Genomic DNA, 25,404 nt, shown 5'->3' with positions numbered 1-25,404 from the left:
GCCGGGAAGAGGCAGGAGTCCGAAACGGGTAAAAAGTACTTAAAAGGATACCAAAAGAGTAAATGGTACTTAAGCCGTGGATGTTTCTTTTTGCAGGGATGCTCTGGACCAACCGCTTCTTTCTAGCGCTACCTCAAAGTAACTTGCAGATAGAACTCACAGGGAAGGTTGATCAAATGGTGATGATCGCTGTCATTCTGCTGGACACGCAGATACTTGCCTTTCGTTTTGGCTCATTTTTAATACCAATTAACTTCAGTGCCTCGCGTTAATAGACACCGTTTGACTGCATCGGCAAATGTTTCTGAGTCGTGAGTGTCATTAAAGGCCTGTCACCCTATGGAAATCCTTCTAAATAAGAAAAATGGCATTCAAATAAATAAATAAAGCAGCGTTTGAACTTATGAGCAAACCTAGCGTAGCTGCCTTTGACGCTGATCTGGAGGAGAAAAATCACGTTATCACACTACTGTGGTTGCCTTAATAGGTTTGGTGTACATGAGGGAGGGAAGTATTATGTGATGTTTGCCTAGCTATTACATGGCCGATGCAGGAGGGGTTTTAGTCAGTTCCCTGAGCACGTATTGTTGCAGAAGTCGGTGATTTCACTGCCCAATGTCTGTTATTAAGGGCACGATTCATGTCCCGTTATCGTTTTTATTCTTTATTTATGTGTTTATTTTCTGGGGCGGCGATCTGTCACGATGCCCATCGTTCCCCTGCCGTGGGGTAGAATTTAGCGTGACGACTGCCTCCCGGACCAACGGGGCCACGAATCCGGCCTAAAACACTGCTTGTGCGTTGGTTGTCGGCGTGGGGGCTGTTGGTTGTCGGTGCGGGGGTATCGGTTGTCGGTGCGGGGCTTTTCTGACGAGCACTGTGGGCTCGGGGCGCCGTCCCACGCCCGGCGCGGTGCTGCGGCACACCAGCGGTCGGCGCCACGGCGCGGGGAGGCTCTGGAGGTGACTCCTAGCCCCGTGCTTACGGTGGCCGGGCCGGGGTTCATTATGGCGGCCGGGTCCTGAGGGCGGGAGCGGGAGGGCGGCGGGACCGGGACGGGACCGGGGCGGGGCGAGGAACGGGAGCGGCAGCGGGAGGGGGGGGCGCGCGTTCCCGTGAGGGGAGGGGGCGCGCGAGGGAGGGAGGGGGAGGGTGTGAGAAACACTCCGTAGCCAATAACTTGGGCTCAGGCGAGGAGCTCGGCGAAGCAGGAATTTATTCGCGATCGCAGTGGCGGGCGTCCCGTCCGTGCGAGGACTACCGCACACCAAATTTCCCTGGTGTATTGCCAAGCACTTCCCCGTGCAAGGGCTTACCATACACCACATTTCCCGAGACTCTTCCTTTCTCTCCCTTATCTCACGCTTCGTCCGTCTCCGGCCGCGCCCCTCGCGGAGCTGCGGAACCGCGGATCAGGACTCCACACTCGCTCCGTACAAAAGTACGTCTCAATCACACGGCACACAGAGTCTCACCCGACCCCCAAGGCAATACTTCCTATTTCTTACCTTGGTCTGTGCACAGAGTTACCGGATCAATTCTCAAAGCCGGAGTGCCTGCCTTCTTCCCTTCCCCACTCCTTCACGGATCCTGCCTCTTTCATCAGTCTCGGGCCCTCTGTCAGCTCTCCGCAGAACCGCCGCCGTCGATGCACAGGACCGCTGAAATCAGCGGGGCATGCCTTCCTGCTGCTGCGGCGGTGGGGCTCCCCAGTAGGCGACTGGCTCCCGGACGAGCCCCCAAATTGTGAGAAACACTCCGTAGCCAATAACTTGGGCTCAGGCGAGGAGCTCAGCGAAGCAGGAATTTATTCGCGATCGCAGTGGCGGGCGTCCCACGAGCAGGAGCGCCCCTGCTGGTTCCAAAACCCAGTTTATATACTTTTTGATGACGGGACCCTCCCCTGTTTCCCCACTGAGGGGGTGATCCAGGCTCACAATCTGTCTGATGCTTCCCAGACAATGCATGGCCTTCAGTTGCCGGCCTGTTAAATTTCGAATTTCTTTCGACTTTTTTACTGGTTGAAGCGGTAATGGTTCTTCACTTACCTGACTTGACTCAACACCGTGATTTTCCCCGAATTGTTCTACGGAGTCTGGTTGTCTGCATTTTACAAGGTCGCCTGCTAAGCGTTCTTATCGCTGCAAGCACACCTCGATACCCCATTCCTTACCTTTAAACAACGTAACTCTGCAAAAACAACATTTTTATTCCCACGAGGGGCAGGGCAGGCCCCGCGGCGCGTGGCGGCGGGGGGCGGGGGGGCCCCGTGACGGCACCGAACGCGGGGGGGGGGGCGGTATGGCCTCGGGCGGCGCGACCGGTAGCGGCGCGACCGGCAGCGGCATGGCCGGCGGTGGCAGGGCCGGTGGCGGCGGGGCGCCGGGCGGCAGCCCAGGAGCCCGATCAGGAGGAGGAGGAGCAGGAGGAGGAGGAGGAGGAGGAGGAGGAGGAGGAGGAGGAGGAGCGGCCGGCGGCAAGGTGAAGAGGCGGCGCCACCGTTTGGGCGCCGCGAAGCCCCCCTGTGCCAGGAGCAAGCGGGTGAGGAGCGGCCCCCCCACAGCGGGCCCTTCCCCCTCAGCCCACCAGTTACCCCCTTACTTACCCCCTTACCTTACCCGCCCCTTTATCCCCTTAGTTACCCCCTACCCACCTCCTTACCCCCTTAGTTACCCCCTCGACCGCTTAGTTACCCCCTTAGTTACCCCCTCAACGGCTTAGTTACCCCCTTAGTTACCCCCTCAGCCCCTTCCTAACCCCCTCAGTTACCCCCTCAGCCCCTTCCTAACCCCCTCAGTTACCCCCTCAGCCCCTTACTTACCCCCTTACCCCTCTACCCAGCCCATTACCCCCCTCCTCCCCCTCCCCTTCACCCCCAGCCCGCTGCCCTCAGGACCCCCAGTGCCACCCCCAGGGCTTTCCCCGCTCCCTGCACCCCTCCTCAGCCCATCATCAATTCTCTGAACGTTACCTGCCAGGCTTTGCTTCTCGTTTGTGCTGTAGGGTACAGCAGGTTGACGGTGAAAGCGGTCCGTCAATTCGGGGTGTGAAAATCCCCGTGCTGGAGGGGGGACGCGCCGAGATCCCTCCCAGCAGCTCTTTGCTAAGAAATGTCAGGACGCCCAGAGAGATGCTCTGGAGATGCCCTCTGCACGTTTGTTCAGCCAAAACCTCTCCGCTATTAAATGAGCAACGTAGCTGAGGGGATTGATTATCATATGCAAAACCAAGGGAGCGCTACGCATGGATAGCTGCTCAATTAGGTTTTTATCACTTGCAGAAATGCCAAGTCCCTTATACCACATATTGACAATCAATCTTGTCCATCTAAAGCTGGCCTGGAAGGGCAATGCAAACATTGCCCACGCTTACAGAGCAACCGTTGAAACCTCTGGCTTGAACAGTGCATTAATGTTGAAAGTGCCATAGCTTGCGTGTGCCGACACTGTGTAGCTAACTGATAAACCTTACACGTGGATTAAAAATAATCAGTGGAGATGGTTTTCTAACTTTTCCATTGTCTGTTATCTCTGCGTGTTTTCCAGTAGGTTTATTTAAAGAGTGTGCCAGAGCAAACACGTGCGTGGGGATATCTGGGGGATTCTGCACAGAGAATGGCTGCTGCACATCCAGCGCAGATCAAATTAACAGTAACTTATCGGGGAAGAATTTTAATGATTTGATAAATAGACAAACTGATAGGTGTTACATGTGTGCATTTATTATAGCAGTTAGCTTTGTAACCAGACGAATCGTGCAAATGTTCATAACGTAAAAGGACGAGCTTTGAGCAGATAGCTTGCTTAGAGCATTTGTCAATTAATTTCAGTTTATTTTCAATATCATGTCCACTCTGCAGAAGGTTCTGTGGCTTAATGTTAATTGTCTCTCAGTGATGCAGTTGGGGAGGCACGAAAGCGACCGATGCGATTTTGTGAGGTTATACCTCTGGTTCTGATCCCTACCCCGCTGTTTTTCTCATCCTTCCCCCTACAACTTTAGTCGATAAGTCGATTCTTAGAAATACTTAAATAGATGTGTTTTGTGTGCTTGTGATCCTAATTACAGCCCACCAAACCCTCTGTCTCTTACCATTAAGCTCTGAAGGTGCCTGGGCACTGTAGACAGTATAGTTAGCAGCTTCAAAGTTCCTGGGAACTAGTCCTGGATCTAATTTACCTTTTTTTTTTCCCCCTGCCTGCAGGAGGGATGATTAGCAGGATGCCTAGCTCATGATTGTCAGCTTTCTGGATATTAATTTTTATTATTAATTTTTATTATTAATTATATTCATTTATATTAATTTATCTTTTATTTAACCGTAGTTCCTGGGGCTTTCGGTCAGGTGGGAATTCTCCGATCGTACCCGATGTATGCCGCAGAGTCAGTCTTCTACAAAATACAGCAACAGCTTTAGAAGGCTCTTGCAAGAGGAGGTGCTGGTGCTATAGCTATAGCTGTGTTTCTTCCAGGACATCTTCTGGGTTAGCCTGACTGTTGAGAGCAGAACTGGTTTTTGTGCGTATAGTCACTGCAATTCAGCATTACTAAAATTGAAAATATTTAGATTCACTGATTTTAATGGGTAGTATGGTCCTGACTGTCGCAGTAGATAATTGCTGAACTTCTGGTTTAGTTGGTTTTCACGGGAGGGTGCGAAGAGGAAGAGTCCTGGAACAAGTCTGTAGGTCAGGAGCTGTTCAGGCGTAGAGTTTCCTGATAGCCTTGCAGATTGACGACCTGCTGGTGAATTTTGGCAGAGGTTTCAAAACTTTGAACCTTGCCAAGGTCACTTGGAAGTGCAGAAAGTGATAGGTAGTTGTAAATCAATCTTAGGTGAATTTTAGGTTTACCAGAAGTGTAGCGATCCTATGCCAGGGATCAACCTCGTCGTCGTCTTCTGAATATTTGCTGTATAATATCTGTCTTCAAGGTCCGTGGAAGGTGGTATCGCAGCATATGCTGTTGACTGCGTTTCTGTAATTAAACAAGTGTTTTTTCTTTCAAGCAGGGAATAATTAGCAGAATGACAGAAACGGTGAAAAATATTGTACCGGCCTGGCTGCAGAAGTATTTCAATAAGCGTGAGGAGGAGTGTGTAGACAGAAATGAATCTGCAAACCAGGAGGAGACTCCGGTAAACTATCACCACGATTATTCAGATGAAGATACCATAATCGATGAGAGATTCACGCCTGAACCAGCAGGAATTAGTAGACGAGGTATGTGAAAAATCATTTGGAATTCTGGCCATCTGTATTTATTCACAGATTTCTAGTTTTGAATCTGAATTTCAAAAGGAAATTGGAATGAGGGTTTTGACAGAATGAAAAAAAAAAACAAACAATCAAAAAAGTTGAAACAACTGTTTGTGAAACCGTCTTAGCTTTAAACTGTATACACAGTTACGAAGAATACATCTTATGCTCTTGGAAGGCATCAGTTAACTTTAGGTACTCTATTAGCCAGGTGCTAAATGCTGAAAATAAGTCATTTGCAAGTGTGCTGGGTTGCATTTTCCATCTTTTAAAAGATATGGAATGAAAATCTGTCTAATTGCCTAAGGCAATTAAAAAAATTAATTTGTTTTGCAGTCTTCGAAACAAAAGACTAGATGCTAGAATGGCAGAGGAAAATTCCGTCTCGTGTCCTGAGTTTGTTTGTTTTGTTTTGGTTTTTTTTTGTTTTGGGCTTTGATCAATTTAGTAAAGTTCCTCGCTAACTTGATGGTGAACTGGGGAACTTGTGCACGGATGTGGTTTATGAGATTATTATCCTTAAAATATTCAATAACTTTAAGGTCTACGCGGGGGGAGGGGGTGTCTTTGAAAAGGTATTTGGACCGTTGGCAACGAGGTTTGCAACTCCTTTACCTCATGAAAGATTAATTTGTCTTATATCCAGTGCCTCTCACTGTTCCTGTAGTCCTGTTGTATAAATTTGCATCTATTCTTATTTGAGTTTCTCTTAAATTAGCTGTTTTGGGGAAGTCAGCTTTTAATAAGTAAAGAAGTTTTGTCTGAGCGTGCGTAGGTAACCATAGATAATGTGGAAAGTCAGTTGCTTCTGTTGTTGGCAGAATCAAAAAATAAGGAGGAAATATCTTTGCCTCCAATCTCATCTAATTGTAAACAAGGAGATTGATGGCTTTCTGTGTAGCTGTAGCTTGGGAATGAGTTTGGAGAAAAGAATAGAGAAGGTCTTCGTGACTGAGGAACACATGTTGGCTTTCCTATGTAACTGCGTGAAAGGAGCTTTCAGTAAGAACAGCTGCACTGCAAGCTTGCTAACTCCAGGAGATCAGGAGCAGGTGGACACCCTGGAACCTTTTGCAGCTTATGTTGCTGTCCGTGGGTGTTGCTTACTATGCTTAAGAATAAGATTTTTTTTTTTAATTATTACTACATTTTGAAACCAATGTGTTTCTTCAGTTCTGAGGTATCAGTGTGCTGGAGCCTATATTGGGTGGCCTTCCGCCTGAAGAACTTTCTGTATCTCAAATGGTGCTGTCCTAAAAATCTGCTCATGGTTTGGAGAGCTAATTAGTGGTACTGCAGTGGTTATGAAGATTGAACTAACTAGTTTAAGCTTCAGTTCAAGTATCAAGAGGATAGTGGCTCAAAGTCATTTGAATTGCCCAGATTCCTGGGAGAGACAGTAGGCTTTCATCAGGCAAAATACCCATGAATAGTTCCATTCATTTAGCAAGATAGACTTCAAGGCCACCTATTCCAGGCCACTGGCATTGTTTGCAGACCCTTTGCTTCAAGAGGGAAAAATGCTCATCTGGTTACTTGGGTCAACATCCTTGTCCCTTGGGTCAAAATCCCAATAGTTAATGGGTAGGAGATGATGTTTTGCCTCTAACGTGAGCTGATATGGAAGAACTTGGGAAAAAAGTACTGCAAACGTTCATTTTCATGTTGTGTATTCAGATTAATGTAACCTTTGTTCCAATATTATGGAAGCTGCAGTGTTATCTGTAATTTACCGTGTAATCTCAAATTTTGTAAAGCTTATTGCAAGCTGTACATGGGAGAAGGAGTATATATGTTTGATTTAGTGAACGGCCAAGTCAGCGTTAGAGCATTTGAGCACGGGGTCAGAATGTGGTGTTGTAAAACCTCATAGTTAACTACTTCTGGATGCAACATTAATACTGTGTATCGCAAGCAGTGTTGTTGTTGTAGCCAGACAGTTAGATGCAACCGTATCTGGGTGAGGAAGAAGTTAAATTTGGCTTCTCTCTTTTTGCGCTTAGAACTTGGCAATAGCATGGCTGTCGATAGGAAACAGGTTTTGGCTTCTGTGAGCTTGTCTATAGCAAAGCTAATTATCTCCCTGTTCTTGTCTAGAACCATCCACAAGTAGATCAGCACTGAACTTCCCAGTTGTGTTAACAAGGCCCTCTCTTCATCGGAGCCGTCTGAATTATACCATGCTGGATTCTCCTGTCCCACCTTGTCAGCCCTCGACATCTTCTGTATTTGGCATTGGCAGTCCTAGGCTGTCCTTGATAAAAGAAATAGAAGATTCTACCTCTCAACAAGACGATGATAACATCTCAACAACCAGTGATTCCTCCTCTAGAGCATCTGATGAAGGTGATTTTTGTGTTCTCTGTTTAATTGACTTTTTTTTTAATGTGAAGTACCTTGCGTTCTTTAATATTCCACATCACCTTAGTAAATAAAATAGGTGAATGTCAACTTTGGATGCGAGAATTAAATTGAATTTTTAGTGTTTTAGAAGTATATAATCCTATCACCTTTTTAATAGAAGCGTGCTTTGGAATACGTTTATGATACCCTGATGTTAGAAAGAGTCAATGCTGAAATATACACGTTCAGCTAGGTTATATGTAAATTTTGAACTGGGACGGTAGGAAATCAGGCTGACTTGCCGTAGCTTGACAACTAGGCTGATTGTCTAGAAGGAAGAGTGACTCAGAATATCTAACAGACAGCTGGTTAAATGTGAATAAGTGCAGGTGACAAATAGGAACACGAGATGTTTTCCTGTGTTTCAGCAAGAGAAGATAAAGAAACTACTCTGTCATAAGCTATAGGCTGTTTTTTGACCTTTCTTGGTAGAAGGCTTCAGCTGTCAATACTTTCATGTCTTTTGCCAAATTCATTGAGGAAAGCACACCATTTTAAAATAAAAAATAAGCATCGTGTCGATGTAGGTTGGTACGTAGGTCTTCTCGCTGAAAGGGCGAACAGCAGGTTTGCAGCTTTTTCTAGTCCCCCATATAGACAGGGACTGACATGTGCTCAGCAGGTTTTGCAGAGAACTTTTGTACAGCTGAGAGTAGAGTTGCTGGGCTTTAGCAATATAACCTGAGTGCACTAGAACTTTCTGGTGTGTCTTCGTAAAACATACATGGGCAGAAGATCGTTAACTCTTAGAGCAGCCTTTGGGGAATCTTCCAGGTTTAAAACCTATGCGATTATGATCTGTGCTGGCCTCCAGCCTTTTACCAACACAGAAAAAAGCTTTGTCCGTACAAATGCACTGATGTTTATGCGGTCCTCTTTTATCTTAGCCTGAAGGAAAAAAATATCTGCATTGGAAGCACAGTATTAACTTGGTAAGATTGCTGAAAACTACTTGCAGCTCTGTGAACAGTTTTCAAGTTTGTAGGTGATACTTGGTTTTCAGTCTGTACGTGAAGTTGATCTATTTAAAGAAGCTGAAGTCATGCTTATTTTTCTGTAATGAAGAACTTGAATTAGTGTGATCTTTATTGTTAAAGTTCTGTACGTACGAGAGGCATTTACATCTAGCATACGTCATTTTGGCAGATGTTGCAGTTTTAAAAAATACTTCATCGTCACTGCTCTGGCCCACAGAAGCTGAAAGAACTCATTCCCTCTCGCAGCATTCTGCAGCTAGCTCTAAGAAACCTGCATTCAGTTTATTTGTTTTTGGAGGACTGTGTCCTGTAAGTACTGCACAGTATTTCTTTTAATCAGTTTGAATGTGTACCTGTTTTTCTATCCACTTCTCATACTGTGTTTCCGTAGGTACGTGGAAGCACGTCTGTTTTTAAGCAAAACCAGCTTGGGTTTTCTCCATTTTACCCCGGAAAGACGGCCTATGCCGGTGGTGCAGCTGTAAGATCAAGGCAGCCAAAGACGGAACCTTATCAGGTATGAGAAAAGTAGTGTAGTGGGAAATAGTGATGGAAATAAAAAAAGCAGCACTGCCAAAGGAGCTTTGAGCAGGGAGCTGAATATGTGGTAACAGTTGCTCTTCTGCCCTCTTGGTCTACAAAAATAGACGAGATTGATTTCTGTTTAAATTCTTTAATGACAGTTTTTACCACAGGTAATACTTGTCAGAAAGAACAAGAATGACAGTTTGGGCTAGTTGTTGGTAGTTGGGGTTTCCTCTGTTGTTAGGTCTTTCAAAAAATTCCATTCAAGTGCCATTGTCTGCCTCTGACTACATTACGTTAAAATAACTTGATGCAAAAAAGCCAATGACAGCATAACTTTGAAAACTTGTGTTTATGGTAGCAAAAGCTACAGTAGTCAAACCTGGCTAATATTTATCTGTGGATCTTCTTTTCCAAGCATGCCTACATTCATGCTATGGATATGTTGTATAAACCTGCAGTCTTTGAAAATATCTAAAATCAACTTTGCTGATCCTTTGTTCTTCTGGTACACAGAGGCATGCAGGACTAAATGCAGTCCCAAGATAAGCAGTAACATGCTTTCTGTTTTGAACGATTCATATAGTTCTTGGAGAGAGTTATTTGCCCCCAAGAGTTCTTGGAAATAGCAAATAAAAACTGCTGACAACTCTGATTAGCTAGAGCTGAATCGAAAAGGAAAGTCAAATCAGGTTTGGTAGGAATGTATTTAAATGAAAGTGACTTTTATCGATAAATCAAAAGGAATTTGAAGAAAATGAAAACGCGGGTTTGCTGGCTCTGTTCTGACAGTCCATTTGTGCAACGGAAAAAGGGCAGTACAAGTACCTCACTTACGGGAAACCTTGAAACCTTGTGGTGCAAAGCTGGGAACCCTCTTTGGTCGGCTATTTTTGTTTTTTACAATATTACTGCATTATGGTAAAAAGAGGAACCAAAATACTAGGCTTTTAAAGGAGAGAGTAGCTTGCTTCTTGCTGCTTGCTGTGAATGACAGCAAGGTACTAGAGAGTCCAGCGAAGGGCCACCAAGAAGATCAAGGGACTGGGAGCACCTCTCCTCTGAGGAGAGGCAGGGACTGCTGGGCCTGTTTAGCATGGAGGAGATGAGGTTCAGGGGGGATCTTATTGGTGTATATAAATACCTGAATGGATGGTGCAAAGAGCATAGAGAGCCATTGTGTTTTCAGCGGTGCCCAGTGCCAGGTCAAGAGGCAACAGGCACAAACTGAAACGTGAGGCTCTGTCTGAGCATCAGGAAATGCTTTTGCACTGTGCGGCTGATGGAGCCCTGGCACGGGTTGCCCGGAGAGGCTGTGGAGTCTCCCTCTTTGGAGGTCTTCAAGAGCTGACTTGACATGGTCCTGGGCAACCTGCTCGGGGTGGCCCTGCTTGAGCGGGGGGGTAGACCAGGCGATCTCTAGAGGTCACTTCCAACCTTAACCATTCTGTGGTTCTGTGAGTCTCACTTGTGTTTTTACATGCTGCGTGGTCTGCTTCCTGTCTTCACATCGTGTGATAAGCACAGTGTGGTTATATGAGGGGTTTAACCTGGGAAGAAAAAAAGTCACACCAAAGGAAGTTTTTGACTGATATTTGAAGTTGGGTGGTGCAAATAAACAGTTTACTTTTTCAGTGTAATGTTTAGATCTGTTACAGTTTAAATCAGATCTTTATCTTTTAAGACAAAGATTTGCAGCCAACTTTAATCTTGGGGGAAGGGAGGAAGCAAGAGAGAAGTAAAACTAGTTCCTGGTTATGATTGTATACACTGATTTTAAGATGGTACACTTAGACCATCGTGAAACTCTGAGGTCTGTGTTGTTACTGAAAATGCTTTCTGTACCACAAGCCTTTTCTTGAGTTCTGTTTCCCTGATTACTGCTTCGGAGGCCTTAGCAGTCCTGGCATCATCCGTCTTGACCTTTTACAAGTACGGAGTTCTTTTATTGCTCGTGCAACAAGCACGTGCAAGATGCACTGAGGCCCAAGGTAAACTTCATTAAACTCCGAATGTATTCTCTTCTTTATGGCTTGAACTCCCAGTGACTGCATGTTTCTCTGTCATCAGAATATATTGATTGTATCATCAGTGTAGCCTTGGGACATAAAATACATGCCTCCTTAGCTGAGAATTGACCATTGTAACACTTAAAATGCTAATTTTTCAGGCACAAAAGAGAGCGAAAGCTAGACAAGAAACTGTGTGGTCCCACGCTACCTTGAGTACCTCAGCGTGGTGCATCTTGGAGGCAGTGGAGAAGCTGTCAACCACTTTGTTGGTAAATAGCACTTCTTTTAATCTGTTTTTGCTTCATGTGTTTATAAAACTTAGTAAATGTGCCATCAAAGGATAAAGATAAAACTATTCTTCCTTACGCTGTGGCCGGTTTAATTTATTGCGCTATTTTTTCAATAGGATGCTAAAAGAATGACATCTCTTTTGCCGCTGTGTTGTGTAAGTTGACCATGAACCCCCACATTTTTGTTGCAGGGAACCCTCTCTCTCAGGAAAAAAAAATTGCCCTCTAATAGTTATGCTTTGTTTTTTCCCTTAGCCTCCGGACATAGATAAACCGGATATTACTGACTTCCAGTCCAAACGAAGAAAGGTAAGAACCAATAATGTCTTAAGCTGAGGTAGATAACTTTTTCAATGCTTTATCACTATTAGAAAAATTTTCTCAAACCTCAGTGACGACATAGACATCAAATCAAGTTAATATTGGCATGTATCCACAGTAGATGATGGGCTGTGAAGATTACTCAGGTTAAGAATTATGTTATCTTTGTAAGTTGAGAGCAACAACTCTAGAACACACCAAGTCGTTTTATCTTGTCCCCCAACTTGGGGTGAAGCTGCATATTAAAATTCCCGTTGAGGCAAGTTTTCTCTTGAAGAAATGATCACAAATAGAAAAATACTGATTGAGTGGTCATATAGACTTTGTACAGACTTCCGTGTTCATTCGGGCACAGAAAACTAGTTTTTGTGCTTTTTATCACCATTCAAAGTAAAGAGGAGGAAAATTGTTAATTTCCGACACTATAAATCTTACGCTCCTAAATTCCTATTTGGAGGTAGCACAGAACTGGTGAGAATGCTGTGGTAAAGCATGATTTCCTTTCATTTTGTTTAAAAAATGAAAACTAGTCATCTTTTTTTGATGACTTTAGTTAGGGGTATCATTAAATTGCAAAACTGTACCAGGCACAATAGCTCTTGGTGTATTAAATGCCTAACTGGGGGAATTAATATTTTTCATTTTTACCTTTAAAACCAGCGATGAACCATCGTTGGAGTCTGATAAATTTTCCATAAAATTAAATGGGCATCTCTTTCTGCGAAAACATCTGTGTTTCCAGTATCAGTCTGAGTGTACAAATGACCACTTGTTAAGTGTATGGGCTTCTTAGGCTGGAAATCAAAGTGGACAGTAATACTGGTTGCTTATTGCTTTTAACTCTTTCAATCTCTGTATTGTTTAGCCAGCACAATCTCCATTTGGTAAAGTTCTAAAATGAATGTAGCAGCAACTGCTTAGTTTTTAGGGGGGTAGAGGTTTTTATTTTTCTTTTTCTTTTCTGACGCTATAAATCTTAACGCTCCTAAATTCCTATTTGGAGGTAGCACAGAACTGGTGATAATGCTGTGGTAAAGCATGATTTCCTTTCATTTTCTTTAAAAAATGAAAACTAGTCATCTTTTTTTGACGACTTTAGTTAGGGGTATCCTTGGGCTTATTAAATTGCAAAACCCTTAAATGACCACTTGAAGATCAGGTGACTGAAGGAAATAACAAGATGTGCAAACTTTTCATCTTCTGTTCTAATGAGAAAAGGGACAGTGTCTCAAGAAGTTTCTGTGCCAATTCCTTGATTGGATGGATGTATAATTAAGTTTACAATCACTTCAGAGTTTACAAACATCTCAGATTTCCTGGACCATCTTTTCACCATCTGCCAAATTACAAGGGCATGGAGAAGTGAAGTATATCATAAATATTATCCAAATAACTAAAACCAAATCTGGTGTGAATTCTCAGTTATATTATAGCAATACACCTGTGATAAGGCATTAAGAAAGATCTGCCAGATTTGCAACAGAGAGCCTGAAATTGTCAGCCACTAAATGAATGTTGCACGCAGCTGTCAGTGGGTGAAAGGAGATAGATTGTCTATTCATAATACTAGAATTCATAATGGTGGCGGGAGAAGGGTAGCCCGTGATGAGAAGCAATTATTTGCTGAGGAGACGATCGTGTGTTTTCCTGCTAAAGTGAACATGCGGTTGACGGAACACTTGTGCACTCGGGCTAAACTTCTGCAGTGGGTAGCAGTGATGTGGTATTTTTCTTATTTCAAGGAACTGTACCAGGCAGAATAGCTCTTGGTGTATTAAATGCCTAACTGGGGGAATTAATATTTTTCTTTTTTACCTTTAAAACCAGCAATGAACCGTCGTTCACTCGAAGTAGATTTGTGAACTTACATAAAACATGTCTTATTCAAGGTTTCAAACTGAATGTAATATTTTTTAGAAAGATGTATTTTTATATACTTTAGAGAGAGTGTGAATCCTATTACTAAGAGCTGGGAGATACTGTGAAATTAAAGCTGCAGCGTAAACAAAAATTTCCTGTTGGTATTGATTTGAACAATAGCATGCTTCCTAAGACTGTATTTTCTGATCCTTAAGACTGCAGGCGGAGCCATCGGTAAATCTTGTAGCCTTTAGGGTTTGTTTTCTGTCTGACAGTTCAGTTAAGTCAGTTTTGCAGAACACACAGTGGTCTGTGTTAAAAATTAACTCTGGTCTGTGAAAATGCTTTGAAAAGGGAAGTCAAACCCACTACTTGAAGTGCATCTAATGCACATGTAAAGCATTGGATCATATTTTAATGAATGAGATTATTGTAAGACTGACAAGTTGGTTTTTTTGAGTGTGTTCTATTGTTTGTGTAACTTTGAAGAGGGAAAATGTAGGGAATGTGAAGCCCAGAAGCCTGTATAATTAGTTGCTTAACACTTCGAATGTTAAATTAATGAATTAAGCTACTGAAAAAAAAAAATCACAGTGTGGGCAGAGGAAAAGATAGGAGCATATTCTAGGAACATGGGTTATTTTAATTATGGTAGCATGAATTATTTTGTCTATGAAGCTAACTGCCAAATTTTGAAATGGAATTCAGTCAGACTTTGGCTACTTATATATAGCTTTATGGATTTCGTTACTGGTTTTCTGGTGATTTCCCTCTACAAGTTGAACGGTCTTCAGAATTTTCAAATCGTATTCACTGAGTGCCAAGACCGATGGGGGGAGGTTTATAGTTCTGTAATTTGTTTTCATCAATAAATATTGGAATTAATTTGGGTGGACGTAAGGATAAATTGATTGCTGTTTCCCTTTCAAAGCTGGAATCCCAGAATGCATTCCAGCCTCCACCTGTTAAGAGACTTGTGACACCAATGGTAAACCGTCAACCGATGCGTTATACGCGGTATTCTGAACCATCACCGACTTCAACTACTCAGTCCAGCAAAATTTGCCAGAGAGTAGACACAAAGTACCAAGTGAGTACATTTTTGAGTCCTTATGTGCCTGTTTTTTTTTTCCAGTCTTGGAATGTTTCTCAAACCAATTGTTATCCTATCTTTGCAAGTACTGATAGTATGTTTGAGGCGAGCTTTAAGGCAGTGGGAACCATTGTGAAATAGATTGAGCTTTTATGGATTTAATTCTGTTTTTGGAACACTCAGTGTCTTGTGGTTGTTTTCACGATGTCATGATGTGCTATTGAGTCATCCTGTTCTCAGTGAAAGAATATTAAGACAGAAATGTTTTCCTTTTATATTCTCATGTACACAAAGCTGTCACTGATGAAACATGCTCGTGTTCTGTGTAAACTATTCCAGATGAGCTATGTGCTCCAAGTGAGAGTTCTGACAATGTGCTGAGTTATCGGTTTTGATTGATTTGGAGTAGATGGAGTCTGATAAATTTTCCATAAAATTAAATGGGCATCTCTTTCTGCGAAAACATCTGTGTTTCCAGTATCAGTCTGAGTGTACAAATGACCACGTGTTAAGTGTATGGGCTTCTTAGGCTGGAAATCAAAGTGGACAGTAATACTGGTTGCTTATTGCTTTTAACTCTTTCAATCTCTGTATTGTTTAGCCAGCACAATCTCCATTTGGTAAAGTTCTAAAATGAATGTAGCAGCAACTGCTTAGTTTTTAGGGGGGTAGAGTTTTTTTTTTTCTTGTTTGTTGATAAATGATAGAAAACAGAAAAGTATGTCCCTTTTACGGGGTTGGCAAACACAAGTTTTGATGAAAACTCTCCCCCCCACACACACAATTTTTGTCATTTTGTTTAAAATAATTACTTTCTTTGTTAGAGGATTTGACAAATTTGATTTAGTGTTCTATCAGTTTGTCCTCAATGCTGAGTGAAGCAGTGATGCTTACTTTAGCCCCAAAATTTAACTGAACTGTACCCACAATGCTGAATTAGGGAACAACGTTAAGTAGGTGAGGTGTATTCAGGGCTATAAAATTAAAAATAAATAAATAAAATAAAAACCACAAAAAAACACATGAAGTGGTTGTTGGTACTTTGTGTATTCTGTACATATTCAGCTAAGTCTTGAACTAAACTTAACTTGCAGGGGATGAGAGAGAAGACTTTGCCTGCAGAACAGCGAGCAGAACCATCTGAAAGGTATGACATCTATTAATTTAAAACTTACTTGAAGAAAGAAAGAAATCTCCTTTTTCAGTACGGTCTGCACCTGAAATGTGGTGACAGTTCTCAGTAAAAGGAATGGGAAATCCAATGAAAATTTTGTATTTTGAGGCAGCTGCAAAGTCTGGATTGTGTTTGAAGATCAATATAACTTTGAGAAAATTGTTGTTTTTATGAAAGGAAGGAAGATGAGCAAGAATAAAAGTACTGATACACCGCTTTTTATCCCAAGTTTATCTTCTGAGAAGGATACGAAGATGGGAAACGAAGCACGTTATAATGCTGTATCCACAGAAAGGATCTTTGCTATTGGAGGCCTTATTTTTTCCTTCTACAGGAAATATGGCTCATTTTGTAGTTTAACTAAATCTGTAGCGTTACAAATTTTGCTTTGACAGATATTTCATGGTTTATAACTCAGTTTACTTATAACAAAATAATTTGTCCCTCCTAATGTTCCCTAGGGGAAAAGCTATTAGTTTTAGCTATTTAATTGCTTGCAGTTTGAAAGCTCTGTCCTAATGGGATGATTCTTTCTGAAGTATTCTTTAGAAGGTGAAGTAGGGGAAGTGAGTTACAGTTCAGGAGGATGTTTATTGATGTGTTTTTTTCTTTATTTTTTAAGCAAAAACATGGAGGAAGATTTATGATTTATTATTCTTTTTTTTAATACTCCTTTCATGATGAAGTTAATTGTCTGCTTTGAGTTCACATGAAGACCATGTGTTCTTTAGAATCATTTGAGGCCAAATGCTAACTCATCTCTAAAATAAAAAAAATCCAGCAGAATTAATTGAATTTCTTCTTGAGGAGACTGCTTTGTGTTATACTGCTTTCTTGGTTTAGGTCAAATGAGTTATCCTCCAGATAATATTGATGGCTTTTCCTTCTGGGCAAATGGTGTTTTGGGTAATAATGCTTGAGTTAAGGGACTTTGCACTCGGTTTTTAGGGAGTCGCTCTTTTCAAAGAACAGTAGCAGGGAATTTTGTTGACTCTATGCTCATCTGCCAAGCAATTCTTAGGTGACCATGGGCATTCTTTGGCTTGCAGAAAGAACTCAACACTTTGTTTTGGCATCTAAAAGTTGGACTTCACAACAACCACCTTTTTAGGGGTGGAAGCGACTGGCTTTAAGGTTCTGGTACAGGTGCAATCAGGTGCTGGGTTTTAATTATGTTTTTTTCAAACTGTTCTAAATTGTCTTTGTTAGAACTCCTTTCTACTTCTCCATTTAGGAAGGAGATACAGAAAACTCACACTGCTTTTGATTTCGTTCACAAAGTTTATTGCAGTGCCCTACCTTTTGTTTGTAGAGTAGGTAGTGGTGGTAGTGTTTTTTGTGATGCTGGTCTCTGTTGGGTGCCATGTTCTGGAGCAGGAGCACCACACTGATCTGCTGGCAAGAGTCCCTTTGGACAGTTGAGTTGGAATACTCAGTAAATCTCTGGCCCACCAATGCTATATATCTATGCGTGTGTGTATATATATATATATATTTTATATCCTGAGTCCAATTGTAGATTAGACTTGCTTGAAGGCTGACAACTGTCTTTGCCCCCTTGAAGCTCACAGGTGTTAACAGAAAGAGGAATATGGGCTGTTATGGGCAAGCGATAGTTGTCTGAATGAAGATCTATTTTGATGTAAGACTTTTTTCAGAATTCTAATGGATTGACAGTTTGGATTAGAGAAAAGTCTGAGCATCTGCCTTAGGGATCTGTCTTCCTCTATGCAGTTACAGTGCTAAGCAGGCTGTTGTCAAGTATTTGACAAGTTTAGACCAGTTCTCCTCCTCAGTATTGTGGGAGTTTGACCTGGTGTCTTCCAGTGCGATCTAATGCACTTTTGTACTGACTGACTGATTGGCTGCAAGATAAGCTTTGAGGTCACAGTTTTTCCAGGCATACTTCATTTTCTTGCCATAGTACTTTTGTTAGAGTTATTCCCTATTCCACTTCTGGTTTGGGTTATTTTTTCCCCATTTGCTCTTGGATTAGGATATCTTTCTGGTTTTGAGCTAGGCTTTTTTAAGTACCAGAAAAACGCCTTTGTATGCCTTACAAAAGGGATCTGTATTCATGTCTGAAAAGACTTCTGGAATGTTGGCATACCCAAACACCTCTGCTGTTCCTGCTGATGGCCACACGAAAGCCAGAGCTGCTTCTGAAGCTTAGGCCATATTACCTTGCCACACAAGTCTAAGGCGTCCCTATTCTATCAGAGCTGTTGGCAGTGTTTCCCATGTGTATGTGTGCATATGTGCACTCTTTCTGTATTTTTGTGAGCTGTTCTTTTATATCCCTGCAAAAGATACACGTGCATCGCAGAATCAGAGAACCAGTCCTATTTAAAGGAAGCACTGGAAAATAACAATCTAAATCAGCTCTTCTATTTCAGGTCTTCTGGCTTAGTCATTGTTCCCATGTGAACGGTGCACTTATGTATGTCCTTTTCATTGCTGCTGTTAATAAAGTTTTTCCTATTTAGAACATCAAGTATTTACCAGCGTTTAGCAACTTGTGAGACAGCTTTAGTTTTTTTCTGATCAGCAGGTTTCAATTCTAGGACTAATAACAGCTCTAATATCTTGAAAAAAAAATTTGGCTGGTAATTTTTTTTTCTCTTGTTTCCCCCAACTTCTGTACTGTCGTGTGCTAGCAATGTGACCAGCTACAAATTCAGTACTGCTGCGTCCAGTGGTCTGTCTTCAGGAGTGAGTAGCGGAGGCGGCAAAATGAGAAGGGAAAGAGGAATACACTATTTATCAAGAGCTGTACAAGAACAGGTAAGTGACTCTTAAATTAATTGCTGTCACTGAGCTTACTGAAGTAACTAGCTAAGTGTGTCAGTTTTATTGCATCATAGTAAATTATAACAATACCGCTTTATTTTTGCATTGTTTTTGTTTTCTTGTGGGTTTCAGAGCAGGCTCCAATTGATTTCCTGTGTTTGAATACCTGAACTTTGCTTATGTAATTTTGAAATTTTTAATTCTCTTACCTTGGAGATTCTTCAAACTATAACATTTCTCGTTAGCAATTGAATGAATGAGTCCTAAGAAGAGAAGTTTTGGTGAAGGTGTGTATAGTTTTTCTACAGGAATGATACTTGAAACGAGTGCCAAGTATAAAAAGAAAAAAAAAGCTTAATTTTTGGTTTCATATTTAAGTCGTACAGAAAGATACAGGCCAAGAGTGTGAAAAAGAGTAGTAGAAGAGAGCATTCTGCATGTCTGCTAACGATGACTCAGTTTTTGATACTCACCAAACTCATTGTGAGAGAGTTTTTTTCTCATTTTAATAGGAAAAATCTATTCCATAAAACTATGACCATGAATATTCAGATTATTTTTTCTTTTATTGGATGTTATATAAGCTGCCTGTAAGTTAATTTAAGTATTTACGTTAACATTAAGTATTTAATTAATATTAAGTTAATATTAAGTATTTAAGTTAATTTAAGTTTCAAATCATTAAATGGGACTTCTGGATGATGCAATATAAAGAAATCGTAAACACTGTTGTTTATTCCTGTAACGCAAATAAAATAATGGTCCAAATATCAAAAGTTCCATAAACTTTTCAAATCAAAACTGTGAAACAGATGTAAGCTACAGGATGCACTGAATATCAGTAGTACCAACTTACATCCCTTCCTAGTCATTTCTAAGTAGATCATGATAGTACTGTACAAATTTTGGTCAGATTTCCTATGCCATTTAAAACATAACTCATCCAATCTTAGTAATCGAATAAAGTAAGTGGCAGGGATGAAAATTGAAGTTGTTAAGAGGCTGTTTTCTGATTTTTATATTTGCATCCTGATACATGGTATAGACTGTATTTACCAGAACACAATCTTCAGTGCTGCTAGTCTGACTTTCTTTGGTGCTTTTTGTGTTTAGTTTGGTTGTTGAACCTACCTGCTTCTTTAAACATTACCTTTTTCCACGTTCACTGCTGTAATGACTTTAGAAACTTTGGCAGCTATCCTGCCTAATTTTGCAAGAGGAACACTTTCTCACTTGTCTTGAGAGTGTACTCTTAATTGAGGCCATGCGAGGGTAGTTAGAAAGGATGATGCTTCTCCAGAGCTTTGATGACTAAAGTATAGAAAAGAAAGAAAAAAAATGTGATCTGTGCGTCTCTGTTCTGCACAGGTTTTGAGTTAACTTTCAGTGTTCTTGCTGTACAGTTGTTGAATAATTTGGAAGCAGGCCTGCCATAAATTAAAATGACGTGGTAGACAGAGGTGGGGAGATCGGGATTTCTTCTGGAAACTTGCTTTCTCTTAATTTGTATGGATTTTTGTTCTATTTAATTTTGTTAATAAATTGGGTGGGATGGGGTGAGAAAGTAGTATGTCTTGTATAAGAAAAATTAAAATTTGCAACTTTAGGAAGTGGAGGAACCAGTGCTACCGAACATACCCCTACCCATCAGTGCTGCATCGCTGCCTCAGTTCAATTCTAGTTTCGTTGGTAGTAGCGCTGTCTCAGCGTCACCGAGCGCTGTTTCAACAGCAGCAATGAGCACGGCAACTCCAGCAGCTGCGACGGGCATGGCAAATCCATCAGAGGTGGAGGGCATGACAGATCCATCAGAGGTGGAGGGCATGACAGATCCATCAGAGGTGGAGGACTTGACAGATCTATCAGAGGAGGAGGTGGAGGACATGATATATACAACGGCGACGTCGGGCATAACGTGTTCAACAGTGCCCTCAGGCTTGACATATCCAATAATGGCGGCGGGCATGCCATATCTACTGATGACAAAGGACATATCAAGGTCAACAGCGGCAACGACAAGCGTGGCAAATTCAACGGAGGCGGCAGGCATGGCAGATGCAGCAGCGACGGCGGCGGGCAAGGTAAATCTTTATGCTATAAATAATGTTTACAATGAGTATACTGCTTTATTGCGAGTTGACTTTTTCTGTGGTGCTCATGAAACTAACAAATATTAGTTTCTACGCAGCTGAATGAATTGGGGTTGTATGCCAGTTTGGGGAAAAAGGCATAAATGTTTTGATTCTGCTTCTCTCAGTCTTAGAGCCTGCCAACTCCCATTTAACGTGATTGTATAACTGCTTCAAATGCTGTGGAAGTCTGCGGGGGAAGGGGGGTGTGGACTTTATGCCACGTTATTTATAGTGGTTTTGGCAGGGGTAGAGTTAATTTTCTTCGTAGTAGATGATGCTGTGTTGCAGATTTGTGAGCAAAACAGTGTTGGTAAGGCACTGGTGTTTTAGCTGTTGCTGAGCAGTGCTTACACAGTGAGAAGTCCTTTTCTGTTTCTCACGCTGCCCTGCCAGCGAGGAGGTCGGGGATGCACAAGAGGCTGGGAGGGCACTCAGCCAGGACAGCGGAGCCCAGAGGACCGAAGGGATATTCCACACCATTTAGCATCGTGCTCAGCAATAAATGCTGGGGGAAAGAAGGGGAAGGAGTGGGGAGTATGTACAGGGTTATGGCATTTGTCTTTCCAGGTAGCCATTACATGCGATGAGTCATTAATGCTACCTCAAATTTAACAACTTTACTTCTTTATTTCCAGTTCTTTTCCCTGTTCCATTTGGAGGGAGTGAGCGAGTGGCTGTGTGGTGCTTAGTTGCCTGCAATGGTTAAACCACAACTTTATTTAAGTTATTAAATTAGAGGTAACGTGGTCATATAAGCCTCACATAGAATGAGCCTAGGGTGCAATAATTGGCATATTATTGCAATAAAATAAACATTAATCTGTTCCAGAGTACTTGAAATATTTTTTGTACGGTTTGAAGTAGACAGCTGCTTTAACATGTTGAGGTGTTTGCTGAAGTTCTTGGAGTATCATTGGGCTGAGTTTGCCGTTCTTCAGCTTCCTGGCTTGCTTTTCCGTGCATTTAGACCTAAGTAGCATCTCCAGCTTTTCCTCTCAGTTTCTGGAATTTGGTTTTGAAGATATTGTCCTATACCCACTTGGAAACTTCCCTGTGTTTTATTATTACTTTTATCTGCAAAATAACTCAAACATCAGGTTTTTCGACGTCACTGCGGGACTTCTGTTGGGTAGTGAATTCAGGTAGTTGTTGCTCTTAAATATAAACCTTTAATTCTTTTGAAAATACAGATACAACCAACAAGTACTGTTAGCAGTCCTGAGTTTGCGTTTTCATCTCCAGTTGTGAAATCTACTGAGGCAGAAGTGCTACCTACGTCTTCTGTAAGTAAAATAATAAAGGAGCTTGACTTTTTTTCTTAGGCATTTAGTAGGCTGTTGCAGAACACTAAAGCAGAATCTGCCTTGATGGAGAAAAGTATGTAGGCTTCTGGCTTATAATTTGTCATTCAGCATGCGTGCTACAAATGTGAAGAGCAGCTTTCAGATTTGGTTTTGTGTGTGCATTCGATTGGAGTTCCTGTGGCTTGAGAATCTGAAAAACCTCTCTTGTTCATAGCAGATTGGGTTTACATTTAGTGTTCCCGTTGTAAAATCGGCAGAACTTTCTGGACCCAGTGGTACTCCAGTGACGCCCTTTCTTACCCTAGGTAACTGAAACTTTAGCACTTCAGATCTGAAGTGCTGATTTTCCTTTTTTTCTTTATTAAATCTTCAATCTGTCCTGTCTGCGCATGCTAGCAATTCCAGGCAGTGTTGGACTTCTGCAGTATTTTTCCAGTGACAGATCTGCTTTTATATTTTTTTTTTGTTTTGTTGCTTTTTGTTTTGCTTGTAATCATAAAGCATTGCAAAGTAAGTAGAATTTGTGAAGATTCTTATGTGAGAAGCATGAAAGCTGGAAATTCTTGTTTCTAACAAAAGTGAGTATAATCTGCTCTAACTAGGTCACATTGTGAAAGCTGTTTTTGTTTTCTTTTGTTTCAAAAGACACCACCACCTCAACCAACATCAACACACAGAAAGAGGAGGTCAAAGATTTTGCTGGTGGTCCCTTCACCACTGCCCACGTATTAAAGGAAGGAAGCGTCTTAGACGTTCTAAAAAATCCTGGAGAGATAATGAACTCCTTTTAAAAAGATGCTGCAAAAAATACGCTAGCATTTTTTATTAAAAAAAAACCAACACACGACTTATGGTTAATAGAGTATCTGCTATAAATATGAATGTAGGAGAGCATTACATTAAGCGCTGCGTTTGTTAGGGTGCATCTGCCCCCTTCTATTCTAAGTGGTGTTTGTTGCTGGAAGTAAAACTGCAAGATGAAAAGCAGATGGGTTGCATCTCCTTTACGTGTTAGGATGTAATTGTAAATGAGGTACTAAGAGAATTAGCCAGATAATCGGTGTTTCATTTTAAGTAAATACAATTTGTGGAATTGAAAAGGAAATGTTTGTAAAGCTCAACACTCCTGTCCCACCTTCAGCCCAGGTGAAGAAAGAATAGGAAAGAGCTTCAGTTCCAAATACATGGCGAAAGCTGCGAATCTTTGGGCCTTAGCTTACAATGGCTCCTGTGGATTAAAATTTAAACTGCAAACAGAAGTGGAGTGTTTTACGTTAAAAACCCTTTTCTGAATTTTGTTTTTAAGCAATTGCAATTGTTTTCAACAGTTTCATAAAGTGTGTCTGTGGAAAAGATATCTTTTAAGAAAAAGGGCTTTATTGAATTTGATCTTTTCCCAAAAGTCTTCTTCTAACTTACATACTTGTTAAGAAGGCAGCACATTTCTCTGTTGGAAAGAGCTAAGTGAGAGAAAATACATTGTGCATTTTGTTTAAGGAAAGACCTCTGAGTGAAGTGACATTCACTTTCTTTATCGGTTTAAAAGAAGCAGAATCTAAATCCACATTGTTCAAAGACTTCATTTTTGATTAAAAAAAACCAACAAACAAACCACAAAACAACTATGTTCAAGGTAGATTTACAAGCAACTTGAGCTGCTGTTTAAGATGCATTTCCTTTAGTCTTTCTGTATTAGTAGCTTGTCTTTTCTGTTAAAATTGCCACCTTTTAAATAAGGAGTTGTCCTAATTATAGAAAATTAGACAGTTGTTCAATTGTCTTGAGTTTTTATTATTTAATTAATATTCAGCATCTGTGGGAAAATACCGTATGGATTGCTGCTCCGAGTACAAACTTCTGTACAGTTACTGGAGTAGATTTGAGTCATCTGCTACGGAAGGAGGAGCTTTAGAAATCTGATTCGATTGGGCATCGCGTCTTAATCAAATTGTATTATTTCCATTCCACGTTGGACTGTCAGATTTCAGTCAGCTACTGTCTGTTTGTACTTGTATCGACCAGTGAAAATGTTGATTTAAAGCTTGCTTGGAAACAAAGAGTTAAATGAAGCTTTAACGAAATGTTCTGTTGTGACCCAGTGCAGCAGATGAAATTTCATCCGTTTAGATAAGATTTCTGGGGACTTCCTGTTGCGCTCGGTCTGAATGTCTAGTTGTAACCATTGGCACCTGGGTTGAAATTTTTGCCCTCTAGTAAAGTCACTTAGTTACATGTAGTGAGGTGCTGCGCTAACAGGAAGACTTTTTTTTCTTGCTTCCTAGACTTTGGATTGTTGAAAACACGCTCTTCTACGTCTGCGCAACCTACAACAAGCACAGTGGTTTATACTAGGCCTGCAATAACAACTTTTTCTGCAGGTAAAGAGACTTCTAAACAAGCATCGTACTGGCAATCTGATACATGTGACCCTTTTCTGCAAAACAAAGACATAAAGGACAAATGTGTAACTTGTCAAGCTACTAAAGCGTCAACAGTTGAGAGTATGAAACAGACAGTAAGTTCAAGTCAATGCGACACCTCAAAGCCAGCAGCGCCCCCAGCAGGGATGCTGGGCTTTGGAGACAAATTCAAAACAGTACCTGGAACGTGGGATTGTGATACATGTCTTGTCCAAAACAAACCGGAAGCTACAAAATGTATAGCATGTGAGACACCAAAACCTGGAACGGGAGTAATGCCTGCTCTGACATGACCAGTGGTCACAGACAGCTCGGTGACAGTGACATCCTCCTCGAGCAGCACTGACACAACAGCCACTCTGGGCTTTGAAGACAAATTTAAGAAGGCGAAAGGCTCTTGGGACTGTGGAATATGCCTTGTACCAAATAAGACGGAAGATAACAAATGTGTAGCCTGTCAGTCTGAGAAACCAGGTATGGTCCTTTTTTTCCTGTTGTTTCCATCCTAGCCTCTGTGAATCTTGTACAGAATAAAAGTACGTTGCATATATGGAATATTTTAAGCAACACGATTCCCAGGTACGGTTGATGGATTAGCGGCTGTCTGCAGGATTGGTTTACAGGCACTTCAGAGGTCTCAGCCCAGGTTCCAGCCTGTCGCATAAATTGAACTGATTGTGAAATGTATTAGTACGGAGCTGGATCAATGCAGATACCCCCGGCTTTGCAGCTGGTGAGGGAAGATGGCTGAAGTGGGTGACTTAATTTAAAAACAACATAGTGATTTTTCACTGGCGAAAATGAGAACTCCATAGAAAGAGTTAAAAATTAGTGTTTTTCTCTTT

At 41.6% G+C, this 25,404-nt stretch overlaps 1 protein-coding gene across 5 annotated transcripts; it reads left to right on the top strand.

Moving 5' to 3' along the window:
* On the top strand, positions 1-24,624 carry LOC136790900 (nuclear pore complex protein Nup153-like). Of its 5 annotated transcripts, none has more exons than XM_066997713.1 (15): positions 1-2,541; positions 5,012-5,222; positions 7,356-7,604; positions 8,808-8,947; positions 9,030-9,155; positions 11,334-11,444; positions 11,582-11,620; positions 11,721-11,774; positions 14,578-14,736; positions 15,834-15,886; positions 18,571-18,697; positions 20,311-20,784; positions 22,026-22,118; positions 22,357-22,444; positions 22,785-24,376. In XM_066997713.1, exons 1-15 carry the CDS (start codon positions 2,302-2,304, stop codon positions 22,928-22,930), a joined length of 2,310 nt encoding a protein of 769 aa, XP_066853814.1. In that variant the 5' UTR covers positions 1-2,301; the 3' UTR covers positions 22,931-24,376. The 5 variants fall into 5 exon arrangements, with proteins under 5 accessions (XP_066853814.1, XP_066853813.1, XP_066853815.1 ...); XM_066997712.1 differs by having other exon boundaries at positions 22,354-22,444; XM_066997714.1 differs by lacking the exon at positions 22,357-22,444 and having other exon boundaries at positions 3-2,541; positions 22,785-24,375.
* Positions 24,625-25,404: the final 780 nt, after the last annotated feature.

This window comes from Anser cygnoides, chromosome 5 (assembly GCF_040182565.1).
Source record: "Anser cygnoides isolate HZ-2024a breed goose chromosome 5, Taihu_goose_T2T_genome, whole genome shotgun sequence".
Taxonomy (NCBI): domain Eukaryota; kingdom Metazoa; phylum Chordata; class Aves; order Anseriformes; family Anatidae; genus Anser; species Anser cygnoides.
The sequence above is the reverse complement of the archived record's forward strand: the minus strand, read 5'-3'. Positions and strand labels throughout refer to the sequence as shown.

What these genes read in the sequence shown, in the direction of transcription:
- LOC136790900 (XM_066997712.1), top strand. Translation starts at nt 2,302, where the DNA reads ATGGCCTCGGGCGGCGCGACCGGTAGCGGCGCGACCGGCAGCGGCATG. An exon ending in CTCTAGAGCATCTGATGAAG is followed by an intron (nt 7,605 to 8,807) that starts GTGATTTTTGTG and finishes TCATTTTGGCAG; the next exon opens with ATGTTGCAGTTTTAAAAAAT. An exon ending in TCCAGTCCAAACGAAGAAAG is followed by an intron (nt 11,775 to 14,577) that starts GTAAGAACCAAT and finishes TCCCTTTCAAAG; the next exon opens with CTGGAATCCCAGAATGCATT.